The 24,787-nt window shown below is 42.2% G+C and overlaps 1 protein-coding gene across 1 annotated transcript in view; it reads left to right on the plus strand.

Annotated features, from left to right (window-relative positions):
• Nucleotides 1-17,834, plus strand: part of LOC120030654 (rho GTPase-activating protein 6-like) — a 140,112-nt gene extending 122,278 nt beyond the window's left edge. Inside the window, exons 4-13 of the mRNA XM_038976093.1 lie at nucleotides 257-342; nucleotides 833-1,051; nucleotides 2,821-3,031; nucleotides 8,064-8,119; nucleotides 10,334-10,484; nucleotides 12,592-12,758; nucleotides 12,973-13,152; nucleotides 13,235-13,323; nucleotides 13,610-13,848; nucleotides 16,354-17,834. Of these exons, the coding sequence (XP_038832021.1) occupies nucleotides 257-342; nucleotides 833-1,051; nucleotides 2,821-3,031; nucleotides 8,064-8,119; nucleotides 10,334-10,484; nucleotides 12,592-12,758; nucleotides 12,973-13,152; nucleotides 13,235-13,323; nucleotides 13,610-13,848; nucleotides 16,354-16,736 (1,781 nt within the window). The 3' untranslated portion in view covers nucleotides 16,737-17,834. The remainder of the gene's footprint in view (nucleotides 1-256; nucleotides 343-832; nucleotides 1,052-2,820; nucleotides 3,032-8,063; nucleotides 8,120-10,333; nucleotides 10,485-12,591; nucleotides 12,759-12,972; nucleotides 13,153-13,234; nucleotides 13,324-13,609; nucleotides 13,849-16,353) is intronic.
• The last annotated feature ends 6,953 nt before the right edge of the window (nucleotides 17,835-24,787 follow it).

Here is a 24,787-nt window from a genome sequence, read left to right on the forward strand (position 1 = left end):
TGATAGTCTCAGGGAGGAAGGGAATTACAACTTGTTAAAAATAAGTATCCCTAATGTAAGATTGTTTCTCCCTCTCTCTCTCTCTCTCTCCTTCCCAATCTATCCCTCTCTTTTCCTCCATCATACCTATTTTTCCCTTCCCTCTATCCCTCCCTTCCTCTCTCTTTCTCCATCCCTCCCTCTCTCCCTCTTTCCCCTTCTCCTCCCTCCCTCCTCCCCTCTATCCCTCCTCTCCCTCCCTTCATCTCTACCACAGAGACAGCCGCCAAGGCATTTGGTATATCCCTCTCCCAGGCGATAGCCAACGACCGGGCGTACAAGCAGCGCCAGGATGCTCTGAAGGTTGGTTGTTTTCTACGTTAGATTGTTTTACTGTAAAGTGTGAAAAAATGCAGTAAAAACTCAGCAGTGGGTCTAGATCCAGGTGAACAACTAAGCATCCAAAAGCAAGTAAACATCTATTTTTTTAAACTCCCGCTAGAAAAGACAGAAGAACAACGTTTTAAAGGGATAGCCCTTTTTCTACTTACCCAAAGTCCAGTATGAAGGAAGTTGAAGGTAGTTTCGCGAGCCAATGCTAGCTAATGTTAGCTCAATGGCTGGAAGTCTACTGGAACAGCTAGCATACTGGCTCGCGAAACTACCTTCAACTTCCTTCATACTGGACGCAGAGACAAAAATGGTATCCATGAGTTTATCTGACACTGGGTGAGAATAAAAAGGGTAATTGTCAAATTATCACACTACCACTTTACTTTGTTTTACTGTAAAGTGTGTTGCAATTGATTTGATTTGAGTGTGAAAGTTTGATCTGATTTGATTTGCTCTGAAGGAGAGTAGAAGAGACTGTCTGGATCTGGAGGCCAGCGTCCTGATGTTCCGGGCTGAAAAACGGCAGCTTAGCGACGGGAACAAACCCCTCTGCAGCACGGCTTCACCACCCTTCAGTGGATCTACGGCTTCATCTTCCTCATCCTCGTCAGTACTGGAGCTGCACAGCAATCCACTGTCACCCAGGTTCCTGGATAACACGGCTAGAGTGCAGAGACGGGTGAGTTGGAGAGAGCAGACAAAGAGGCACGCGCACGTGTCGTGCACACGTGAACACACACATGCGCACACACATGCGCACACACACACACACACAGACACAGACACAGACAGACAGACAGACAGACAGACAGACAGACAGACAGACAGACAGACAGACAGACAGACAGACAGACAGACAGACAGACAGACAGACAGACAGACACAGAGACAGAGAGACACACACACACACACACACAGACAGACAGACAGACAGACAGACAGACAGACAGACAGACAGACAGACAGACAGACAGACAGACAGACAGACAGACAGACAGACAGACACACACACACACACACACACACACACACACACACACAGACACACAGACACACACACACATTGAGAACGTTTGGACTGAAATATGCTGACCTCTTCTGGGCTTTTGAAAGAGCTGTCAAACATGTGTCAACTACGATTTTCAAAACATGACCGTGTTAACATACAGTGCCTTCAGAAAATATTCACGTCCCTTGAAGTTTTCCACATGTTGTTTTGTTACATTTAAATGTTTATGTCACTGCCTACACACGACACCCTATAATGTCAGAGTGGAACTATGTTTTCCGCATTTTTCTTCTGATTAATTCAAAAATTAAAAGCTCAAATGTCTTGATTCAATTAGTATTTAACCCCTTTGTTATGGCAAACCTAAATAAGTTTAGGAGTAAAAATGTGCTTAACAAGTCACATACAAATAGCATGGACTAGTGTTTAATATGATTTTTGTATGACTACCTCATCTCTGTACCCCAATTACATAAATTGTATTATCTGAAATAAATTATATTATTATATTATACAATTATCTGTAAGGTCCCTCAGTCGAGGAGTGCATTTTAAACACAGATTCAACCACAAAGACCAGAGATGTTTTCCAATGTCTCAAAAAGAAGGGCACCTATTGGTAGATGGATAAAAAAATATATAATTACTTGAAGTTATTAATTACACTTTGGATGGTGTATCAATACACCCAGTCACTACAAAGGTATAGGCTTCCTTCCTAACTCAGCTGCCGGAGAGGAAGGAAACCACTCAGGGATTTCACTATGGTGACATTATAACAGTTACAGAGTTTAATGGCTGTGATAGGAGAAAAACAAGTATGGATCAATAACATTATAGTTACTCCACAATACTAACCTAAATGACAGAGTGAAAAGAAGGAAGCCTATACAAAATAAAAATATTCCTGGGAAAGATGGATTGGCAAGAAAAAAAGAAAACAAAAGGAACTAATAAATTAGTCATGAGCAACGTTCCCTCTAAACTGCGCACGTGCGTGGCTGTGCACTTCCTCCAGGACTGCCGCGCCGAAGAAATGCCGCGCATTAGTTTGCACTATATAGATCCATGTGTCTCTACGTTCCTTTGTTAACTCGCTGGTTTCCCTCCTTCACTTTCTCTCATTACTTTATATCCATAAACTATCTTAAAATGTTCCTCTCTTCTACCCTCCTGTCTCTCTTCCTCCCTCCTGTCTCTCTTCCTCCTTCCTGTGTCTCATCTCCCTCCTCTCTGCTCCCTCACTCTCTTGTCTCCCTATCTTATTTCTTTCCTCTCCTGCTCTATCCATTCTCATACCCTCTATTCCCTCTCCCTTATAATCTATAATCTAACTTGAAATGCTAAAACTCTCTTTTTCTCCCCCTCTCTGTCTCTCTCCATCTCTCTCTCTCTCTCTCTCTTTTTTTTGTCTCTCTTCCCATCTTCCCCTTTTACAGGGTGGCCTATCAGTGGACTGCATCTCAGATCTTGTAGAGAGTCAGTCCCGCCTATTGGAGGCGCTGCAGCTGTCCCACCCTGCAGAGCTGGAGCTGAAGAAGACTGCACCCGGAGCCGGGGTGCGGACCCAGACCAAGCTCAGCCTCAACCCCATCTATAAACAGGTCCCCCGCGTGGTGGAACGCTGCTGCTGTCACATAGAGAGACATGGTGAGTGTGTTTAAGTGTGCTCGTTTTTTTGTTGGACATTTTATGTTTATTTAATTTATTTTTTCTATCATGCACAAATATTCATTATACAAATTATCAGCGATCAACCATTTACATCACTACATCAAACATGTCTAACACAAAACAAAACACATGTAACGGTTGTTCTCCTCCTCTTCGTCCGAAGAGGAGGAGTAGGGATTGGACCAAAGCGCAGCGTTGTTATATGACATAATGATTTATTGAAATGATAGACGAAACACGAAAACACTATAACAAACTACCAAAACAAATAAACGATGTAGACAGACCTGGACTTGAGAACTTACAATAAATGAAGAACGCACGAACAGGAACAGACTACATGAAACACAAACGAAACAGTCCCGTGTGGTAGACATACAGACACGAGATACAACCACCCACAACAAACAATGTGAAACAACCTACCTATATATGGTTCTCAATCAGAGGAAAACGTAAAACACCTGCCTCTGATTGAGAGCCATACAAGGTCAATTAAACCTGACACTTAACATAGAACAAACAACACAGACTGCCCACCCAGCTCACGTCCTGACCCACTAAACACAACTATACAAAAGGAAAACAAGGTCAGGAACGTGACAACACAGGTAAAAACAAGAAAATACTTTAAATACATACAAAAAAACTAAATTTAAACAAATAAAGTGCAGATGAATTCACTTAGGAAAAAATCTCAATGATTCAAGAAGATGTTATTATTTTTGTTATTAACTATGGACAAAGTCTTAACAACATGATTAACGTAAATCACAAATATTTGTAATTTTGGTATAGAATTCTGGATTTTTTGTTTGTGTATAAAGTATTTGGCAACAAGAATAAAACAATTCACAGTCATTTCAATGGTCTTCTTATAATTGCAATAGTAACATATTAAATCCTTCATGTCAAAAAACATGGGTAGTGTTCAAAAAGCTACATATGTGCTCTGCAAAGGTTTTCCGATAAAAATCTATCACAGATTTACGTTCACAGAAAACACAGATATCATCCATAGCAAAACCTTTGGACAACATAGAATTACATGGATATACTGTCTCTTATGTAGGATCTTAAAGGGCACTTCCTTAAATTTGTTTGGTATACAGTATTTGTAAGACATCAACCAAGCTTTTTTTCAGGAAGAAACATATTCCAAAATGGTTTACCTCGAGGTGTAAATTGGTTCCGTGAATGTAAAATTTGACTTATGTATATGCTACAACAAGATTTCTCCAGTCAGACCACGCCTTCCAAGCTGAGTTCTAGATAAGCTCTGTGATCATCACCGACGCTAAGATGAGTTTTCATAATGTAGTTAGACCACTGGGAATGGCTTTGATCACAGAAATAAACTCTCGGAAAAGGTATTGGAAACTCATTCACTGTTATAAATTATTCATACAAAAGAATACCCCTGTTGTGGAACACATTAAGAACAAAGTCAATATTCCTTTCATGCCAGCTGAACAATTACTTTCCCATACAGTTATGTCTGAATTATTCCACAAAGTTGTGCAGGAAACATATTTTCCAGGACGTTAAAGCTTGTTGGTGAAAGCTAGCCAATTTAGCGGGTAATCTTTTGGGAAGATAATTACATTTCAGTAAATATGTAAGACCTCCCAACTTATTAAACACATTGTTTGGAATGAAATACCAAATTGACCAAATTGCTACACGCTGTTTATTATCTATGCATAGTCACTTTAACCCTACCTACATGTACAAATGATCTCAATTACCTTGACTAACCTGTACCCCCGCACATTGACTCGGTACCAGTACCCCCTGTATATAGCCTCCACATTGACTCGGTACCAGTACCCCCTGTATATAGCCTCCACATTGACTCTGTACCAGTACCCCCTGTATATAGCCTCCACACTGACTCGGTACCGGTACCCCCTGTATATAGCCTCCACACTGACTCTGTACCAGTACCCCCTGTATATAGCCTCCACATTGACTCTGTACCAGTACCCCCTGTATATAGCCTCCACACTGACTCGGTACCGGTACCCCCTGTATATAGCCTCCACACTGACTCTGTACCAGTACCCCCTGTATATAGCCTCCACACTGACTCTGTACCAGTACCCCCTGTATATAGCCTCCACATTGACTCTGTACCAGTACCCCCTGTATATAGCCTCCACACTGACTCTGTACCAGTACCCCCTGTATATAGCCTCCACACTGACTCGGTACCGGTACCCCCTGTATATAGCCTCCACATTGACTCTGTACCAGTACCCCCTGTATATAGCCTCCACACTGACTCTGTACCGGTACCCCCTGTATATAGCCTCCACACTGACTCGGTACCGGTACCCCCTGTATATAGCCTCCACATTGACTCTGTACCAGTACCCCCTGTATATAGCCTCCACATTGACTCTGTACCAGTACCCCCTGTATATAGCCTCCACATTGACTCTGTACCGGTACCCCCTGTATATAGCCTCCACATTGACTCTGTACCAGTACCCCCTGTATATAGCCTCCACACTGACTCTGTACCAGTACCCCCTGTATATAGCCTCCACATTGACTCTGTACCGGTACCCCCTGTATATAGCCTCCACATTGACTCTGTACCAGTACCCCCTGTATATAGCCTCCACACTGACTCTGTACCAGTACCCCCTGTATATAGCCTCCACATTGACTCTGTACCGGTACCCCCTGTATATAGCCTCCACATTGACTCTGTACCAGTACCCCCTGTATATAGCCTCCACACTGACTCAGTACCGTAACACCCTGTATATAGCCTCCACACTGACTCAGTACCGTAACACCCTGTATATAGCCTCCACATTGACTCAGTACCGTAACACCCTGTATATTTATTTAACCTTTATTTAACTAGGCAAGTCAGTTAAGAACAAATTCTTATTTTCAATGACGGCCTACCGGGGAACAGTGGGTTAACTGCCTTGTTCAGGGGCAGAACGACAGATTTGTACCTTGTCAGCTCGGGGATTTGAACTTGCAACCTTTCGGCTACTAGCCCAACCCTCTAACCACTAGGCTATATAGCCTCCACATTGACTCAGTACCGTAACACCCTGTATATAGCCTCCACATTGACTCAGTACCGTAACACCCTGTATATAGCCTCCACATTGACTCTGTACCGTAACACCCTGTATATAGCCTCCACATTGACTCAGTACCGTAACACCCTGTATATAGCCTCCACATTGACTCAGTACCGTAACACCCTGTATATAACCTTGTTATTGTTATTTTATTGTGTTACTTTTTTTAACTTTAGTTTATTTAGTAAATATTAAATATGTAATTTTCTTAAAACGGCATTGTTGGTTAAGGGCTTGTAAGTAAGCATTTCACATTTCATCTGTTGTATTCGGCGCATGTCACAAATACAATTTGATTTGATCTCTTTAGAGGGATTTACCAACAAAGACAATGAGGGGTACACAAAGGGAGACAGTCCCTCTATCTTGGACAGAAGCACTCTCCAAAGTATAGATCCCTTTGTAGCCAATTATTAAATATATTTTGGGTTTTCTTAATTTTAGAAGAGAAATTCATATGTTGTCTGACTAAGTGATTTTTAGATAAATCTATTCCTAAATATTTAACACAGTACTTTAGAGGAATGTTTTTTTATTTCTTTATCTTCAGAGTCATGTAAACAAGATTTCAGAAATGTTCAGTTTGAAACCAGAGCCAACAGAGAATGCAGTGATGTCATTAAGGGCATGGGCGACCTGGTCTTTGTCTTTAAAAAAACAAAGAGTAGTATCATCAGCCTGTTGGGGAATTTGGATTTCTCTGTCAAAACTCGATAAGCCATACAAATGTGCATTATTCAGAATATCTAGAGATAGAAGTTCCACAACCAAAATGTATTTAAAAAAAGGCTGAATTGGGTAGTACACGTCTTTTGGATGTATTAAGGTTTAGTATCACAGAACTATTTATATCTTCGTAAAACATGCAAATGACTTCGATAACATTTTCACCGAAACCAAAAAGTTGGGAGACGGAAAGAGACATTTGTGTTCAATTGTGTCAAAGGCTTTACAGAAGTCTGAAAAGAAAATAGAATCTGAGCCAATTGCATCTGAATAGTCCATACATTCCAAGACTTAACAAATGTTGGATTTTTATGTGATGGCCCTTCATAAAGCCTGCTTGAGTATCATTTATAATGTGGTCTTTTCCTTTCTTTGGTCTTCTGGCATAAACCAGAGCAATTCATTTGTAGTCAATATTTAATAAAGTGTGTGTCTAGATGTGTCTGTACATCAAGCCATTTTTACATCAGCATTTTTAAAGCGCATGTTTCTAGTTTTACGGGATACAGTATTTTCAACCTCACTTCTGTTTTCCTCAGGCGTCTTGCTCCGCCTGCTACGTTAGGTTACAAGTGCTGTACAGATACCCAGCCTATACCCCCAAAGCGAGGCGCAGTGGCCATGAGAAACTGCCTAGAAGGCAGGAACATACAAAAAATTCTAGAGAGGACGTAGAGTCAGAGGGCTGTCCTCTTCTGGCTCTACCTTCATCATAGGAATCCATTCGTAACACAGGTTAGGGTTGTGTTCAGTTATATCACTACAGCCTATGGGTGAGACACAGAGGAGACAATGAACCACCAACTGTTACTAATGTCACGTCTGCTCCCGCTCCCCCTCTCTGGCGCTCGAGGTCGCCTGGCTGCTCATCATTACGCACACCTGTCACCATCGTTACGCGCACCAGCGCTTCATTGGACTCACCTGGACTCCATCACGTTATTGATTGCCTCCCCTATATCTGTCACTTCCTCAGTTTCATCCCAGTGTCTGCATTGATGTTGTTTTGTTTCTCTTGTCCAGATGCTGTTTTTGCTTGGTTTCATGTCTATTTACTATTAAATCATCATCCTGTACTTGCTTCCAGTCTCCCAGTGTCTGTCGTCTCAAGACCGTTACAATTAACTGTTAAAAATGTTGCACTTTTTAAAATGTCAACTGTGTCTTCTCAGGGCTACAAACTGTGGGGATTTTTCGTGTTGGCAGCTCCATAAAGAGAGTTCGGCAGGTGAGGCAATAAAAAATATAAATTCTCCACATAACATGTTAGCACTGTAGTGATTTATACCTACTGGGTGTAATGATGCACTGTAGTGATTTATACCTACTGGGTGTGTTGATGTACTGTAGTGATTTATACCTACTGGGTGTAATGATGTACTGTAGTGATTTATACCTACTGGGTGTGTTGATGTACTGTAGTGATTTATACCTACTGGGTGTAATGATCTACTGTAGTGATTTATACCTACTGGGTGTAATGATGTACTGTAGTGATTTATACCTACTGGGTGTAATGATGCACTGTAGTGATTTATACCTACTGGGTGTGTTGATGTACTGTAGTGATTTATACCTACTGGGTGTAATGATGCACTGTAGTGATTTATACCTACTGGGTGTAATGATGTACTGTAGTGATTTATACCTACTGGGTGTAATGATGTACTGTAGTGATTTATACCTACTGGGTGTAATGATGTACTGTAGTGATTTATACCTACTGGGTGTGTTAATGTACTGTAGTGATTTATACCTACTGGGTGTAATGATGTACTGTAGTGATTTATACCTACTGGGTGTAATGATGTACTGTAGTGATTTATACCTACTGGGTGTAATGATGTACTGTAGTGATTTATACCTACTGGGTGTAATGATGTACTGTAGTGATTTATACCTACTGGGTGTAATGATGTACTGTAGTGATTTATACCTACTGGGTGTAATGATGTACTGTAGTGATTTATACCTACTGGGTGTAATGATTCACTGTAGTGATTTATACCTACTGGGTGTAATGATGTACTGTAGTGATTTATACCTACTGGGTGTAATGATGTACTGTAGTGATTTATACCTACTGGGTGTAATGATGTACTGTAGTGATTTATACCTACTGGGTGTAATGATGTACTGTAGTGATTTATACCTACTGGGTGTAATGATGTACTGTAGTGATTTATACCTACTGGGTGTAATGATGTACTGTAGTGATTTATACCTACTGGGTGTAATGATGTACTGTAGTGATTTATACCTACTGGGTGTGTTGATGCACTGTAGTGATTTATACCTACTGGGTGTAATGATGTACTGTAGTGATTTATACCTACTGGGTGTAATGATGTACTGTAGTGATTTATACCTACTGGGTGTAATGATGTACTGTAGTGATTTATACCTACTGGGTGTAATGATCTACTGTAGTGATTTATACCTACTGGGTGTAATGATGTACTGTAGTGATTTATACCTACTGGGTGTAATGATGTACTGTAGTGATTTATACCTACTGGGTGTAATGATGTACTGTAGTGATTTATACCTACTGGGTGTAATGATGTACTGTAGTGATTTATACCTACTGGGTGTAATGATGTACTGTAGTGATTTATACCTACTGGGTGTAATGATGCACTGTAGTGATTTATACCTACTGGGTGTAATGATCTACTGTAGTGATTTATACCTACTGGGTGTAATGATGTACTGTAGTGATTTATACCTACTGGGTGTAATGATGTACTGTAGTGATTTATACCTACTGGGTGTAATGATGTACTGTAGTGATTTATACCTACTGGGTGTAATGATGTACTGTAGTGATTTATACCTACTGGGTGTAATGATCTACTGTAGTGATTTATACCTACTGGGTGTAATGATGTACTGTAGTGATTTATACCTACTGGGTGTAATGATGTACTGTAGTAATTTATACCTACTGGGTGTAATGATGCACTGTAGTGATTTATACCAACTGGGTGTAATGATCTACTGTAGTGATTTATACCTACTGGGTGTAATGATGTACTGTAGTGATTTATACCTACTGGGTGTAATGATCTACTGTAGTGATTTATACCTACTGGGTGTAATGATGTACTGTAGTGATTTATACCTACTGGGTGTAATGATGTACTGTAGTGATTTATACCTACTGGGTGTAATGATGTACTGTAGTGATTTATACCTACTGGGTGTAATGATGTACTGTAGTGATTTATACCTACTGGGTGTGATGACGTTGTGTTGATGTTGTGACAGGTGTATTTCTCCTCTTCTGTGTACCCTGGGCCGTTAACCCCTGTCATTTTATGTTTTCAAAGCATCATCACACGTGAAACTGACCTTTTATTTACTGTGTATGTGGCCGGTGCATGTTAACTTGTTAATGTGTATGTCTGGTAGTGATTTATGTGTGTGTTTCCCCCTGCAGCTGCGTGAGGACTTTGACATGGGGCCAGATGTGTGTCTGGAAGAGGAGCACAGTGTCCATGATGTAGCAGCTCTGCTGAAGGAGTTCCTCAGAGACATGCCTGACCCTCTACTGCCTAGAGACCTCTACTCTGCTTTCCTCCACGCCAACCGTACGCCACACACACCCTATCCCCTAACCCACACACACCCTACCCCCTAACCCACACACCCTACCCCCTAACCCACACACCCTACCCCCCCACACACACACACACAACCTACCCCCTAACCCACACACCCTACCCCCTAACCCACACACCCTACCCCCTAACCCCCCCCTAGCCCCCACACCCTACCCCCTAACCCACACACACCCTACCCCCTAACCCCACACCCACACACAAACCCTAACCCTGACCCTTTGCTGCTCATCTCTGTCCTCTCTGTGGGTATCTAACCCATCTCTGTCCTCTCTGTGGGTATCTAACCCATCACTGTCTTCTCTGTGGGTATCCAACCAATCTCTGTCCTCTCTGTGGGTATCCAACCCATCACTGTCTTCTCTGTGGGTATCCAACCGATCTCTGTCCTCTCTGTGGGTATCCAACCAATCTCTGTTCTCTCTGTGGGTATCCAACCAATCTCTGTCTTCTCTGTGGGTATCCAACCAATCTCTGTCTTCTCTGTGGGTATCCAACCAATCTCTGTCCTCTCTGTGGGTATCCAACCAATCTCTGTCCTCTCTGTGGGTATCCAACCAATCTCTGTCCTCGCTGTGGGTATCCAGCAAATCTATGTCCTCTTTCTGGGTATCTAACCCATCACTGTCTACTCTGTGGGTATCCAACCAATCTATGTCCTCTCTGTGGGTATCCAACCCATCTCTGTCCTCTCTGTGGGTATCTAACCCATCACTGTCTTCTCTGTGGGTATCCAACCAATCTCTGTCCTCTCTGTGGGTATCTAACCCATCGCTGTCCTCTCTGTGGGTATCTAACCCATCGCTGTCTTCTCTGTGGGTATCTAACCCATCACTGTCCTCTCTGTGGGTATCTAACCCATCACTGTCCTCTCTGTGGGTATCTAACCCATCACTGTCTTCTCTGTGGGTATCTAACCCATCTCTGTCCTCTCTGTGGGTATCTAACCCATCTATGTCCTCTCTGTGGGTATCCAACCCATCACTGTCTTCTCTGTGGTTATCTAACCCATCACTGTCTTCTCTGTGGGTATCTAACCCATCTCTGTCCTCTCTGTGGGTATCTAACCCATCACTGTCCTCTCTGTGGGTATCTAACCCATCACTGTCTTCTCTGTGGCGTTAGGTATCTAACCCATCACTGTCTTCTCTGTGGGTATCCAACCCATCACTGTCCTCTCTGTGGGTATCCAACCAATCTCTGTCCTCTCTGTGGGTATCCAACCCATCACTGTCTTCTCTGTGGGTATCTAACCCATCACTGTCTTCTCTGTGGGTATCTAACCCATCTCTGTCCTCTCTGTGGGTATCTAACCCATCACTGTCCTCTCTGTGGGTATCTAACCCATCACTGTCTTCTCTGTGGCGTTAGGTATCTAACCCATCACTGTCCTCTCTGTGGGTATCTAACCCATCTCTGTCCTCTCTCTGGGTATCTAACCCATCACTGTCTTCTCTGTGGGTATCTAACCCATCACTGTCTTCTCTGTGGCGTTAGGTATCTAACCCATCACTGTCCTCTCTGTGGGTATCTAACCCATCACTGTCTTCTCTGTGGCGTTAGGTATCTAACCCATCACTGTCCTCTCTGTGGGTATCTAACCCATATCTGTCCTCTCTCTGGGTATCTAACCCATCACTGTCTTCTCTGTGGGTATCTAACCCGTCACTGTCTTCTCTGTGGCGTTAGGTATCTAACCCATCACTGTCTTCTCTGTGGCGTTAGGTATCTAACCCATCACTGTCTTCTCTGTGGGTATCCAACCCATCACTGTCCTCTCTGTGGGTATCCAACCCATCACTGTCCTCTCTGTGGGTATCCAACCAATCTCTGTCCTCTCTGTGGGTATCCAACCCATCACTGTCCTCTCTGTGGGTATCTAACCCATCACTGTCTTCTCTGTGGCGTTAGGTATCTAACCCATCACTGTCCTCTCTGTGGGTATCTAACCCATCTCTGTCCTCTCTTTGGGTATCTAACCCATCACTGTCTTCTCTGTGGGTATCTAACCCATCACTGTCTTCTCTGTGGCGTTAGGTATCTAACCCATCTCGGTCTCCCCTCATCTGTCCTGTAGTTCTGCAAGGAACAGACCAGTTCCTGTACCTCCAGCTGCTCCTCTACCTGTTACCGGCCTGTAACTGTGATACCCTGCTCCGCCTCCTCACCCTGTTACACACCGTACAGAGCCACGCACATGACACCACAGGACCACAGGACACCACAGGACCACAGGACCACGTGGTTAGTGTCTAGAGTGTGTGTGTGTGGATTTTGGGTTAAAAGTGAAACCTCTTATCTCTCTTTTTCTCTCTCTCTCTCTCTTTTTGTCTCTCCTCTCTCTCTCTCTCTCTGTAGCTTGTACTGTAACTAGCCTAGCCTACACAGTAGGTAGACCTAATATGTGGTCTATCCCCCTAACCCCCCCTCTCACTCTCTCTCTCCCCTCTCTCTGCAGTTCCTAGGCAACAAGATGACAGCAACAAACCTGGCGGTGATCTTTGGTCCCAACCTGTTGCAGGGGGAAGGGGGCGGAGGGGACAGGGAGATGAGTCCTCACGCCATGGGCATCGAGGACAGCACTGCCATCATCAACGTCACCCTGCAACTTATACAGAACTACAGGCGACTGTTCACGGTACCGTGTGTGTGTGTGTGTGTGTGTGTGTGTGTGTGTGTGTGTGTGTGTGTGTGTAAATCTCCTGTCCTCTTCTCCCCAGGTGTCAGCAGAGCTCCAACAAGAGGTGCTGATGAGTCTCATTCAGACAGATCCTGACATCATCGACTATCTTCTCCGCAGGAAACTCAGGTATGTTTCATTTCAGGGCCCATAGTAGGAGCACGGATCAGGTTTCCCCTGTTTATTCTTATTTATTATGATCTAAAAGGCAAAACTGGTCCTGGATCAGCTCTTCAGTTGTCTCTGAATCCCAGTGTTGTGTGTTTATATGTCTGCCTTTATCACCAGCGCTGCAAGACTTCCTGCAACGTCAATAATAAATTACTCTCTCCTCCGTCCCTCTCCTCCCTCTCTTCCTTCTCCCTCCCCCTCTCCTCCCTCTCTTCCCTCTCCTCCCTCCCTCCCATGGTGACAGTCACCTGGAGGTGGGGACAGTAGATTCTACAGGGGGTCGGCGGGACACGGGGGTGTCTCTGGACTCTGTGGGGGCATTCAGTGGTAGCCTGTCACCCCTGGAGACCCCCTCGCCATTCTTCAACTTGTCCCCCCTGGAGCCCCCCTCTCCCCTCTTCAACCCTGACGGGCCCGGGGACGGCAGCCTGACCAGTGAGGTGTTCTTTAACCTGGAGGCGCTACGACACCACAACAAGAAACGTAAGTCCCGGGTCATAGAGGGGACACCTCTGTTGCTACACCCTTATTCATTCTGTTGCTATGGTTATTGCTAGGCTTAAAGACACACTCCAGCTATTTTTGAACTTTTCCTGTTGAAAAACAAAACCCCATAAATACAGTAAAGTACACGTAGTTAAGCGTAAACAATTGGTTTTGAGCAAAATAGTATTTTTTAAACACAACTGCAAACCTCAAGGAGTAGGTCTGATGGGAATCTGTGATGTCATTGCCCTCCCTCTTGATTGAGTAACAACAGAGGAGCAATAAAGAACAAAATAGGAAAGCCCCCCCCCCCCCAACTTATCTGGACCACCTATTGAGATGGGCCTTTTGTTAAGCTAGAGTTAGTATTAGGATACGGGTTATGGTTGAGCCGGGGTGTGGACAGGAAGCTAGTTAGGGTTAACATAATAATAATAACAACAATACACACCGTACCGATTGATAAGATTGTAATAACAAACACCATTCAAAATAACATTGTAAAAACAAACAAACATTGTAGATAACACTGTAATAGCAAAGTAACAACATTCTAAATAAAAAGTAACAACATTCTAAATAACATTGTAACAACAAAGTAACAACATTCTAAATAACATTGTAACAACAAAGTAACAACATTCTAAATAACATTGTAACAACAAAGTAGCAACATTCTAAATAAAAAGTAACAACATTCTAAATAACATTGTAACAACAAAGTAACAACATTCTAAATAACATTGTAACAACAAAGTAGCAACATTCTAAATAAAAAGTAACAACATTCTAAATAACATTGTAACAACAAAGTAGCAACATTCTAAATAAAAAGTAACAACATTCTAAATAACATTGTAACATCAAAGTAGCAACATTCTAAATAACATTGTAACAACAAAGTAGCAACATTCTAAATAACATTGTAACAACAAAGTAGCAACATTCTAAATAACATTGTAACAACAAAGTAGCAACATTCTAAATAACATTGTAACAACAAAGTAGCAACATTCTAAATAAAAAGTAGCAACATTCTAAATAACATTATAACAAAGTAACAACATTCTAAATAACATTGTAACATCAAAGTAGCAACATTCTAAATAACATTATAACAAAGTAACAACATTCTAAATAACATTGTAACAACAAAGTAACAACATTCTAAATAACATTGTAACAACATTCTAAATAACATTGTAACAACAAAGTAACAACATTCTAAATAACATTAACAATAAACATTCTAGATAACGCTGTAATAGCAAAGTAACAACATTCTAAATAAAAAGTAACAACATTCTAAATAACATTGTAACAACAAAGTAACAACATTCTAAATAACATTGTAACAACAAAGTAACAACATTCTAAATAACATTGTAACAACAAAGTAGCAACATTCTAAATAAAAAGTAACAACATTCTAAAAACAAAGTAACAACATTCTAAATAACATTTTAACAACAAAGTAGCAACATTCTAAATAAAAAGTAACAACATTCTAAATAACATTGTAACAACAAAGTAGCAACATTCTAAATAAAAAGTAACAACATTCTAAATAACATTGTAACATCAAAGTAGCAACATTCTAAATAACATTGTAACAACAAAGTAGCAACATTCTAAATAACATTGTAACAACAAAGTAGCAACATTCTAAATAACATTGTAACAACAAAGTAGCAACATTCTAAATAAAAAGTAACAACATTCTAAATAACATTGTAACATCAAAGTAGCAACATTCTAAATAACATTATAACAAAGTAACAACATTCTAAATAACATTGTAACAACAAAGTAACAACATTCTAAATAACATTGTAACAACAAAGTAACAACATTCTAAATAACATTATAACAAAGTAACAACATTCTAAATAACATTGTAAAAACATTCTAAATAACATTAACAATAAACATTCTAGATAACGCTGTAATAGCAAAGTAACAACATTCTAAATAACATTATAACAACATTCTAAATAACATTGTAAAAACATTCTATATAACATTGCTATTAGTGTTATCTACAATGTTTGTTGTTACAAAGTAACAACATTCTAAATAACATTAACAACAAAGTAGCAACATTCTAAATAACATTAACAATATTCTAAATAACATTGTAACAACAAAGTAGCAACATTCTAAATAACATTAACAATATTCTATATAACATTAACATTCTAAATAACATTGTAACACCAAAATTTCTAGACAACACTGTAGTAACAACATTCTAAATAACATTAACAACAAAGTAGCAACATTCTAAATAACATTGTAATAAAGTAACAACATTCTAAATAACATTGTAATAAAGTAACAACATTCTAAATAACATTGTAACAAAAGTAACATTCTAGAAAACATTGTAATAAACACCCTTCTAAATAACATTGTAACAAAAGTAACATTCTAGAAAACATTGTAATAAACACCCTTCTAAATGACAATATCTAGAATAACAACACATCTTTCCCTCCATAGGCTCCAACGTGATCCTGTCCAAGTCCATCGGCCAGATGAGACAGTTCCACTCCAACCACAACCTCCTGAGTCTGGCCCAGTCCTCTAGCAGCTCCAGAGTCCACCCAGAGGACAGCTACCATGCCCAGGAACAGAGGGCTCCGCTGGGGGAAGATCTGAGCTTCACCCTGGGGGCTGCCTCATGCTCCAGCCTGGGAGGACAGGGGGATAACAGTGTCTGGGTGAGGCAGACACCCCAGGAGGAGAGAGAGAAACAGGTGGCTAACAGTGTCTGGGTGAGGCAGACACCCCAGGAAGAGAGGGAGAAGCCACCTCCTAGTAATTCCAGTTATTTCTGGGACTTCTTCACAGGGAAGAGCTCGGGGTCGGAGACCATGGTATGATAGGACAGGACACTGGGGGGTGCGGTGGAGGGGTGAGCGCATTCCAGGGGCGGATTGGGACTAGAAATCGTTGGAGCAGCCAGTTTCCAGGCTGATGGAAGGTGGTTGGACCATGGACTCTATGGGGGCCTCCAGTGGTAGCCGGTCACCTGACCATGAGAGAGAGGGTATATACACGTGTCAGACAAGCACAACCCAAACATACTAAACACACTGTTTTATACTAACACTGCTTGGGACTAACATTACCGAGGAATTTTATATATATTTTTTTACTATTGTTCCTATATCTTCTTTGGACTCCGTGTGATGCGTCTGGAGACTATGTTATGGTACACTATCCCTTATCACAGTACAGCTTTTTACTAGGCTCATTAATTAAGTTTGAAACATTGGTTACAATGATGTGGGGTGGGGGCGGGGCGGTTCTGTAAGATGTACCGAAAAGTGTATATAACTTCTTTGCTTCAGCTTCTGATGCATAAAACAAGAAATTGGGGCCTCTTCTTTCTATTCCACAAGAGGGCAACCTTTACCACACCTCGTATATACACCATCTGGCTGGCTGCTGTGGACTGGAACTGTTACCACACTTCATAGGACTATTTGAATTAACTACCAGGGACAATATGGCCGTAGATATGTTCTACAAGTAAAGACATTAGTTTAAAAAAAAAAAACTTTTTTATTTAACCTTTATTTAAGACATACCTAAAGATTCTGAGAATGCTGTGTACTGTACAGACCTACCTGAAGATGGAGAGAGAATGCTGTGTACAGACCTACCTGAAGATGGAGAGAGAATGCTGTGTACAGACCTACCTGAAGATGGAGAGAGAATGCTGTGTACAGACCTACCTGAAGATTGAGAGAGAATGCTGTGTACAGACCTACCTGAAGATGGAGAGAGAATGCTGTGTACAGACCTACCTGAAGATTGAGAGAGAATGCTGTGTACAGACCTACCTGAAGATGGAGAGAGAATGCTGTGTACAGACCTACCTGAAGATGGAGAGAGAATGCTGTGTACAGACCTGCAGTTGAAGTCGGAAGTTTACATACACCTTAGCCAAATACATTTAAACTAAGTTTTCACAATTCCTGACATTTAATCCAAGTAAAAATTCCCTGTTTTAGGTCAGTTAGGATCACCACTTTATTTTAAGAATGTGAAATGTCAGAATAATAGTAGAGAGAATCATTTATTTCAGCTTTTATTTCTTTAATTACATTCCCAGTGGGTCAGAAGTTTACATACACTCAATTAGAATTTGGTAGCATTGCCTTTAAATTGATTAACTTGGGTCAAACTTTTTGGGTAGCCTTCCACAAGCTTCCCACAATACATTGGGTGAATTGTGGCCCATTCCTCCTGACAGAGCTGGTGTAACTGAGTCAGGTTTGTAGGCCTCCTTGCTCGCACAAGCTTTTTCAGTTCTGCCCACAAATTTTCTATAGGATTGTGGTAAGGGCTTTGTGATGGCCACTCCAATACCTTCACTTTGTTGTCCTTAAGCCATTTTGCCACAACTTTGGAAGTATGCTTGGGGTCCTTGTCCATTTGGAAGACCCATTCGTGACCAAGCTTTAACTTCCTGACTGATGTCTTGAGATGTTGCTTCAATATATCCACATAATTTTCCTTCCTCATGAAGCCATCTATTTTGTGTAGTGCACCAGACCCTCCTGCAGCAAAGCACCCCCACAACATGATGCTGCCACCCCCGTGCTTCACAGTTGGGATGGTGTTCTTCGGCTTGCAAGCCTCCCCCTTTTTCCTCCAAACATAACGATGGTAATTATGACCAAACAGTTCTATTTATTTCATCAGACCAGAGGACATTTCTCCAAAAAGTACGATCTTTGTCCCCATGTGCAGTTGCAAACTGTAGTCTGGCTTTTTTTATGGCGGTTTTGGAGCAGTGGCTTCTTCCTTGCTGAGCGGCCTTTCAGGTTATGTCGATATAGGACTCGTCTTACTGTGGATATAGATACTTTTGTACTAGGAGACAGAACACATCTCCTTCCTCCTTCCTGAGCGGTATGACGGCTGCTTGGTCGGCTGCTTGGTCCCATGGTGTTTATACTTGCGTACAGATGAACGTGGTACCTTCAGGCGTTTGGAAATTTAGACTTGTGGAGGTCTAAAAAGAAATTCTGTGGTCTTGGCTGATATCTTTTGATTTTCCGATGATGTCAAGCAAAGAGGCACTGAGTTTGAAGGTAGACCTTAAAATACATCCACAGGTACACCTCCAATTGACTCAAATTATGTAAATTAGCCTATCAGAACCTTCTAAAGCCATGACATTATTTTCTGGAATTTTCCAAGCTGTTTAAAGGCACAGTCAACTTAATGTAAACTTCTGACCCGCTGGAATTGTGACACAGTGAATTATAAGTGAAATAATCTGTCTGTAAACAATTGTTGGAAAAATTACTTGTGTCATGTACAAAGTAGATGTCCTAACTAACTTGCCAAAACTACAGTTTGTTAAAACATTTGTGGAGTGGTTGAAAAACGAGTTTTAATGACTCCAACCTAAGTGTATGTAAACTTCCGACTTCAACTGTACCTGCAGATTGAGAGAGAACGTCGTGTACAGGCTACAAGAGACACACCTGTTATAGCAACTTCTACTTTATGATAACCTTGTCCTTACCATGTAAATGCAGTATTTTGTCACTTTTTATTTTGTATGCATGTGTATTAGTGTTCTTATCCTTTTAAGTTGTGTTGAAATTAAACACAATACTTGTTCCATGAGGTACTTGCTAAATGGATATTTAGATCCTTCACCTTGGCAATACTATTCTATACTTTAACAAGAGAGAGTCCCTCAAGGTGTAGCTAAACCTTGACGTTTGTCAATTTTTTTGACAGTTGTATCTTACAATTATTATATACCTGATCCAAATTAAAATGTACAATTGTTGCTTCGTCATTCTTTATTGAATACAAATGGGGGAAATATCTTCAGGGGGTAAAACAGATCTCAAAAGACGAAAGTGGGTTGTTGATTCCCAGCTTCGTGAAGCAAGAAGACGGCGGTTATCATTCAAGTACATTCCTAATGTGTAACGTTTGGGGAATTTCTGTAGTCATTTTTGGGGGGATTGTCGTGTAGTTCTGGAAAATACATGACTGTAGAACAATGATGGGAATCAGTAGACACAGCAGCAACACGAGAGGACATCCCGTTTCTACCAGTAAAAAAAGCTGTACATGTTCGACAGTACTTATAAAATGTACAATGTAACAGAACTAGCACTCAGAGACAGACTGAGGAGGGAAAAATGACACCGCAGTTCGATTCGTTTTCTTCCTCCCCATCTAACACCAGTAGTTTATTTATCGGAGACCTTTTATTTGACCATATCAAGCTTCACTGCATCTGGGCCGAGACCACTCTGTACCACAATGCACCCTGCTCGCTCCCTCAACGTCCACTTCAACTTAAATCACTTTCTACAGCAGAATCAGGTTCAATCCCATTTACATCCATGGCTACTTAAATAAGTGAAGTGGACATCCATCGACGAGTCTCCCATGTCAAGTTTAGTTGACTGGCATTTGAAATGGAATTGGCCCCACTCTTTTTAATATGGTTTGGTTAGAAAGATAAAATAACCCTGCAAAGTCATTCAAAAGAAGAAGATTCTACAAACAGAGCATATTGGCTTTGCATCATTGATTATTTATAAAAAATGTATTTAGTTTGGCGAGGGAGTGCTTTCATATTGGCCAGGTAATATTTCTAGGACCAGGGAGTTTTTCCTAAACTTGGGCCCTAGATATTAGTTAGAAGCTATTACTAGGGTCCAGAGTTTTTCCTGGTTAGGTCACGAGGTCAAGAAAAACACTAGACCCAAATTTAACATTACCGATCACGTTAACGCATGGACCTCTTTCTCAAGCAAATAATTATACCCCAATAATATCTTATATTTACACATGGTAAATATGTGTTCCAAACAGCACCTTATTCCCTATATAGTGAACTACTTTTGACCAGAGCCCTATGGGAAAACATGGTCAAAAGTAGTGCACTAAATAGGGAATAGGTTGCCATTTGGAACGGAACAACTCTGAAATATTACCCCCAAATAATTCCAAACCACATTAATCTCAGATGCCTACACAAGAATGGCAGGACTAAAATTAGTCAAATATACATATATATATATATTTTTTAAAGACACATCTAGGAAAAAGTCAACATAACATTCGTAAATAATTATACTTAAATAAAAACAAGACCCTAGTTTTAATATAGGTTGTTCCCCATCCTTGTTTAACATCCCTCTCCATCTCATCCATTTGATGGAGGTGCGGTGGTATGGGTGCGTCCCGATATTCCCAATCTGGTGCACAGGGCTCTGGTCAAAATCAGTGCCCTATATAGGGCATAGAGTGCCACAGGGCTCTGGTCAAAATCAGTGCCCTATATAGGGCATAGAGTGCCACAGGGCTCTGGTCAAAATCAGTGCCCTATATAGGGCATAGAGTGCCACAGGCTCTGGTCAAAATCAGTGCCCTACATAGGGCATAGAGTGCCACAGGCTCTGGTCAAAATCAGTGCCCTATATAGGGCATAGAGTGCCACAGGCTCTGGTCAAAATCAGTGCCCTACATAGGGCATAGAGTGCCACAGGCTCTGGTCAAAATCAGTGCCCTATATAGGGCATAGAGTGCCACAGGCTCTGGTCAAAATCAGTGCCCTACATAGGGCATAGAGTGCCACAGGGCTCTGGTCAAAATCAGTGCCCTACATAGGGCATAGAGTGCCACAGGCTCTGGTCAAAATCAGTGCCCTATATAGGGCATAGAGTGCCACAGGCTCTGGTCAAAATCAGTGCCCTATATAGGGCATAGAGTGCCACAGGCTCTGGTCAAAATCAGTGCCCTATATAGGGCATAGAGTGCCACAGGCTCTGGTCAAAATCAGTGCCCTACATAGGGCATAGAGTGCCACAGGGCTCTGGTCAAAATCAGTGCCCTACATAGGGAATAGGGGTGTCATTTGGGACACGATATGTCAGCACATTTAAAGAAACAGAACGGCTAAAAACGCCTTTACAGACTGAACTGTGGTCTGTTTTAGAGGTTTCCAACCTAAATGGTCAAGTTGAGGAATAATGGTAAAGGTAGATCCCACAGATCCTAGATCTGTGTCTGGGGGTCAACTTCAACCTAAAAAGACCCAACAGCTAAAATGACCTTTGAACTCCTCTCATACATGGAGGGGCTGAGTCACAATAGTCTAACGCGGTGTCCTCTCCTCTAGTTTCCTTTCCTTCATCTGCATTGATGTGAAAGGACTGGACTGGTGAAAGCAAATACCTGGAAAGGCATAAAATGTTTCTGTCCCCTACCCAGTGTTTCTACATCACTGCAGATGGAGAGATGAAGATGTCCCGTTAGACTACTGAGACAGAACCAGGAGGTAAAACAGGATTCATTACAGACCAGTGTAGTGTGTTGGTAACATATGAAGCTGCTCGAGCTAAACAGTATTTACGGACCATCAGGCTGCATTTCATGTCCCTCTAAGCTAGGCTGGAATACACACTACGGAAAGCTGTTTTTCTGTACTGTGTCCTGCTCTCTGTGTGTGTGTGTGTGTGTGTGTTCGCGGGTCGCTTACTCCAAACACAAAAATCAACCCAAGTGTGTTGGCTGTGTGTGTGTGTGTGTCAATCGCACTGTCAGCAATAACCTATAGAGAAAGAAAAGGGTCAAACTACTGTTGAACACACACACACACACGAGAAATAGGGTGTCCTTTGTGACTCAGAGAGAGTGAACCATATAGGCTAGAGTGTACTAGTGTTTACTAGGTAGATAGTAGCCTATAGGCTAGAGGAGTGTACTCGTGTTTACTAGGTAGATAGTAGCCTATAGGCTAGAGGAGTGTACTCATGTTTACTAGGTAGATAGTAGCCTATAGGCTAGAGGAGTGTACTCGTCTTTAATAGGTAGATAGTAGCCTTTAGGCTACAGGAGTGTACTAGTGTTTACTAGGTAGATAGGTCTACAATAGGCCTAAGTTAATGAGTTTAACTCTACCACACTCCAAATGCGCCTATGAGACCCTACGAGCCAAAGTTTAAAAAAATAGTGCACTACGTAGGGAATAGGGTGCCATTTGGGATGCAGTTATAACTAGTACTGGTCAGGATAGGTGAAAACCCCAGGCCCTGTGTACGGGCCAACCAATGAGCCGCCAGTTCCTTACTGTACATTCAACTTAACACAGGACCCACTCTAGTCCTAGCTAATATAATATATAAAACACCTCCCATGTCAGAGCTATGTATTCATAAAACCTCTGATCTAGGATCAGGTCTCTGTCCATAAGAATCTGATTGGTTATGATCTACATGGCCAAACCAATACTCGATTAGCACTCCTACTCTGAGAAGCTTTATGAATAGTGGGCCATATTCCAGTTTGCTCTCTGTTGAGAGAAATCGGTTCTGTTCCAAAATCTGCACTAGCATACTACTTAGAATATATTGGGCATGCATACTTAGCAGTGTGCTAGTATAGATATTGGGACGTAGCCTATAAAGAGTGAAGTTAGTTACTCCAACTGGCAGTGTAACACATATTTAACATTACCAAACAACAGCTATGTTTGGTTAACTTGTGCGTTCAAAGAAGAAAATAAACATCTGTCTACATCAGGCTCTGATTGGAAGGTTGAGATCAGGTGACAGGAAGTGGAGGCGCTAAATGAGGACCTACTCCATATCTAGTGCACTACGTTTGGAGTGCACTAGATAAATAAATAGGGTGCCATTTGAAACACTGCCATTGACACCAATGAGGAACTTGCTTGATTAGGAGACATACAACATACACACATGGTTGGCAGGCGTTTTGTAGTGTGTGTGGTGTAGTTTGCTGTTGTTGCCAGAGGGAGAGTGGGGGGGGGGGGGCTAGAGAGCACACGTTTTGTAGTGTGTGTGGTGTAGTTTGCTGTTGTTGCCAGAGGGAGAGTGGGGGGGGGGGCTAGAGAGCACACGTTTTGTAGTGTGTGTGGTGTAGTTTGCTGTTGTTGCCAGAGGGAGAGTGGGGGGGGGGGGGCTAGAGAGCACACGTTTTGTAGTGTGTGTGGTGTAGTTTGCTGTTGTTGCCAGAGGGAGAGTGGGGGGGGGGGGCTAGAGAGCACACGTTTTGTAGTGTGTGTGGTGTAGTTTGCTGTTGTTGCCAGAGGGAGAGTGGGGGGGGGGGCTAGAGAGCACACGTTTTGTAGTGTGTGTGGTGTAGTTTGCTGTTGTTGCCAGAGGGAGAGTGGGGGGGGGGGCTAGAGAGCACACGTTTTGTAGTGTGTGTGGTGTAGTTTGCTGTTGTTGCCAGAGGGGGAGTGGGGGGGGGGCTAGAGAGCACACGTTTTGTAGTGTGTGTGGTGTAGTTTGCTGTTGTTGCCAGAGGGAGAGTGGGGGGGGGGGGCTAGAGAGCACACGTGTCCCTTTAAAAACAGATATACGTGCAGCTTTTGGCATCCAAACCATAATATAACACAGCCAGATCTGGCCTGCTGAGCTGCAAAAAGGGACCAAACTCTTCTCTCCACCCCACTCTCCAAACCAACAACGACAAAGAAAAGGAGAACATTCTGGAAATGGCAGATCTACTTTTCATCCTACCAAACTGCTGTTTAACACCACCGCAGTGGCACTATGTATGACAAGGACACCAGTAATGACAACACGCTATGTAAGCGGCGAGCTAGCCAAGCCAACATATTTTCTAATCTACCGTCAAACCATAGAGAGAGAGACCATCAGGACGATCTTGACTAGGATGATGATGACTATGACGAAGCATAACGATCCCTGATTGGGGGACATGGGAGGGAGTAAGTGTGTGGGGGCTGGGCGGGGCGGAAGGCGGTGTGTGTGGGTGGGGGACTGGGGGGGAGCCGGCGTGGTGGGGCTGGCGGGCGGAGGAGTGGTGGGGCGACTGGGGGGCGGCACGGGGATTGGGGGCGGAGGCGGCCGGATTTGTGGGGGATGGGGGGAGGAGATGGTGGGGTGGGCGG

Source organism: Salvelinus namaycush, chromosome 36 (genome assembly GCF_016432855.1).
Source record: "Salvelinus namaycush isolate Seneca chromosome 36, SaNama_1.0, whole genome shotgun sequence".
Taxonomy (NCBI): domain Eukaryota; kingdom Metazoa; phylum Chordata; class Actinopteri; order Salmoniformes; family Salmonidae; genus Salvelinus; species Salvelinus namaycush.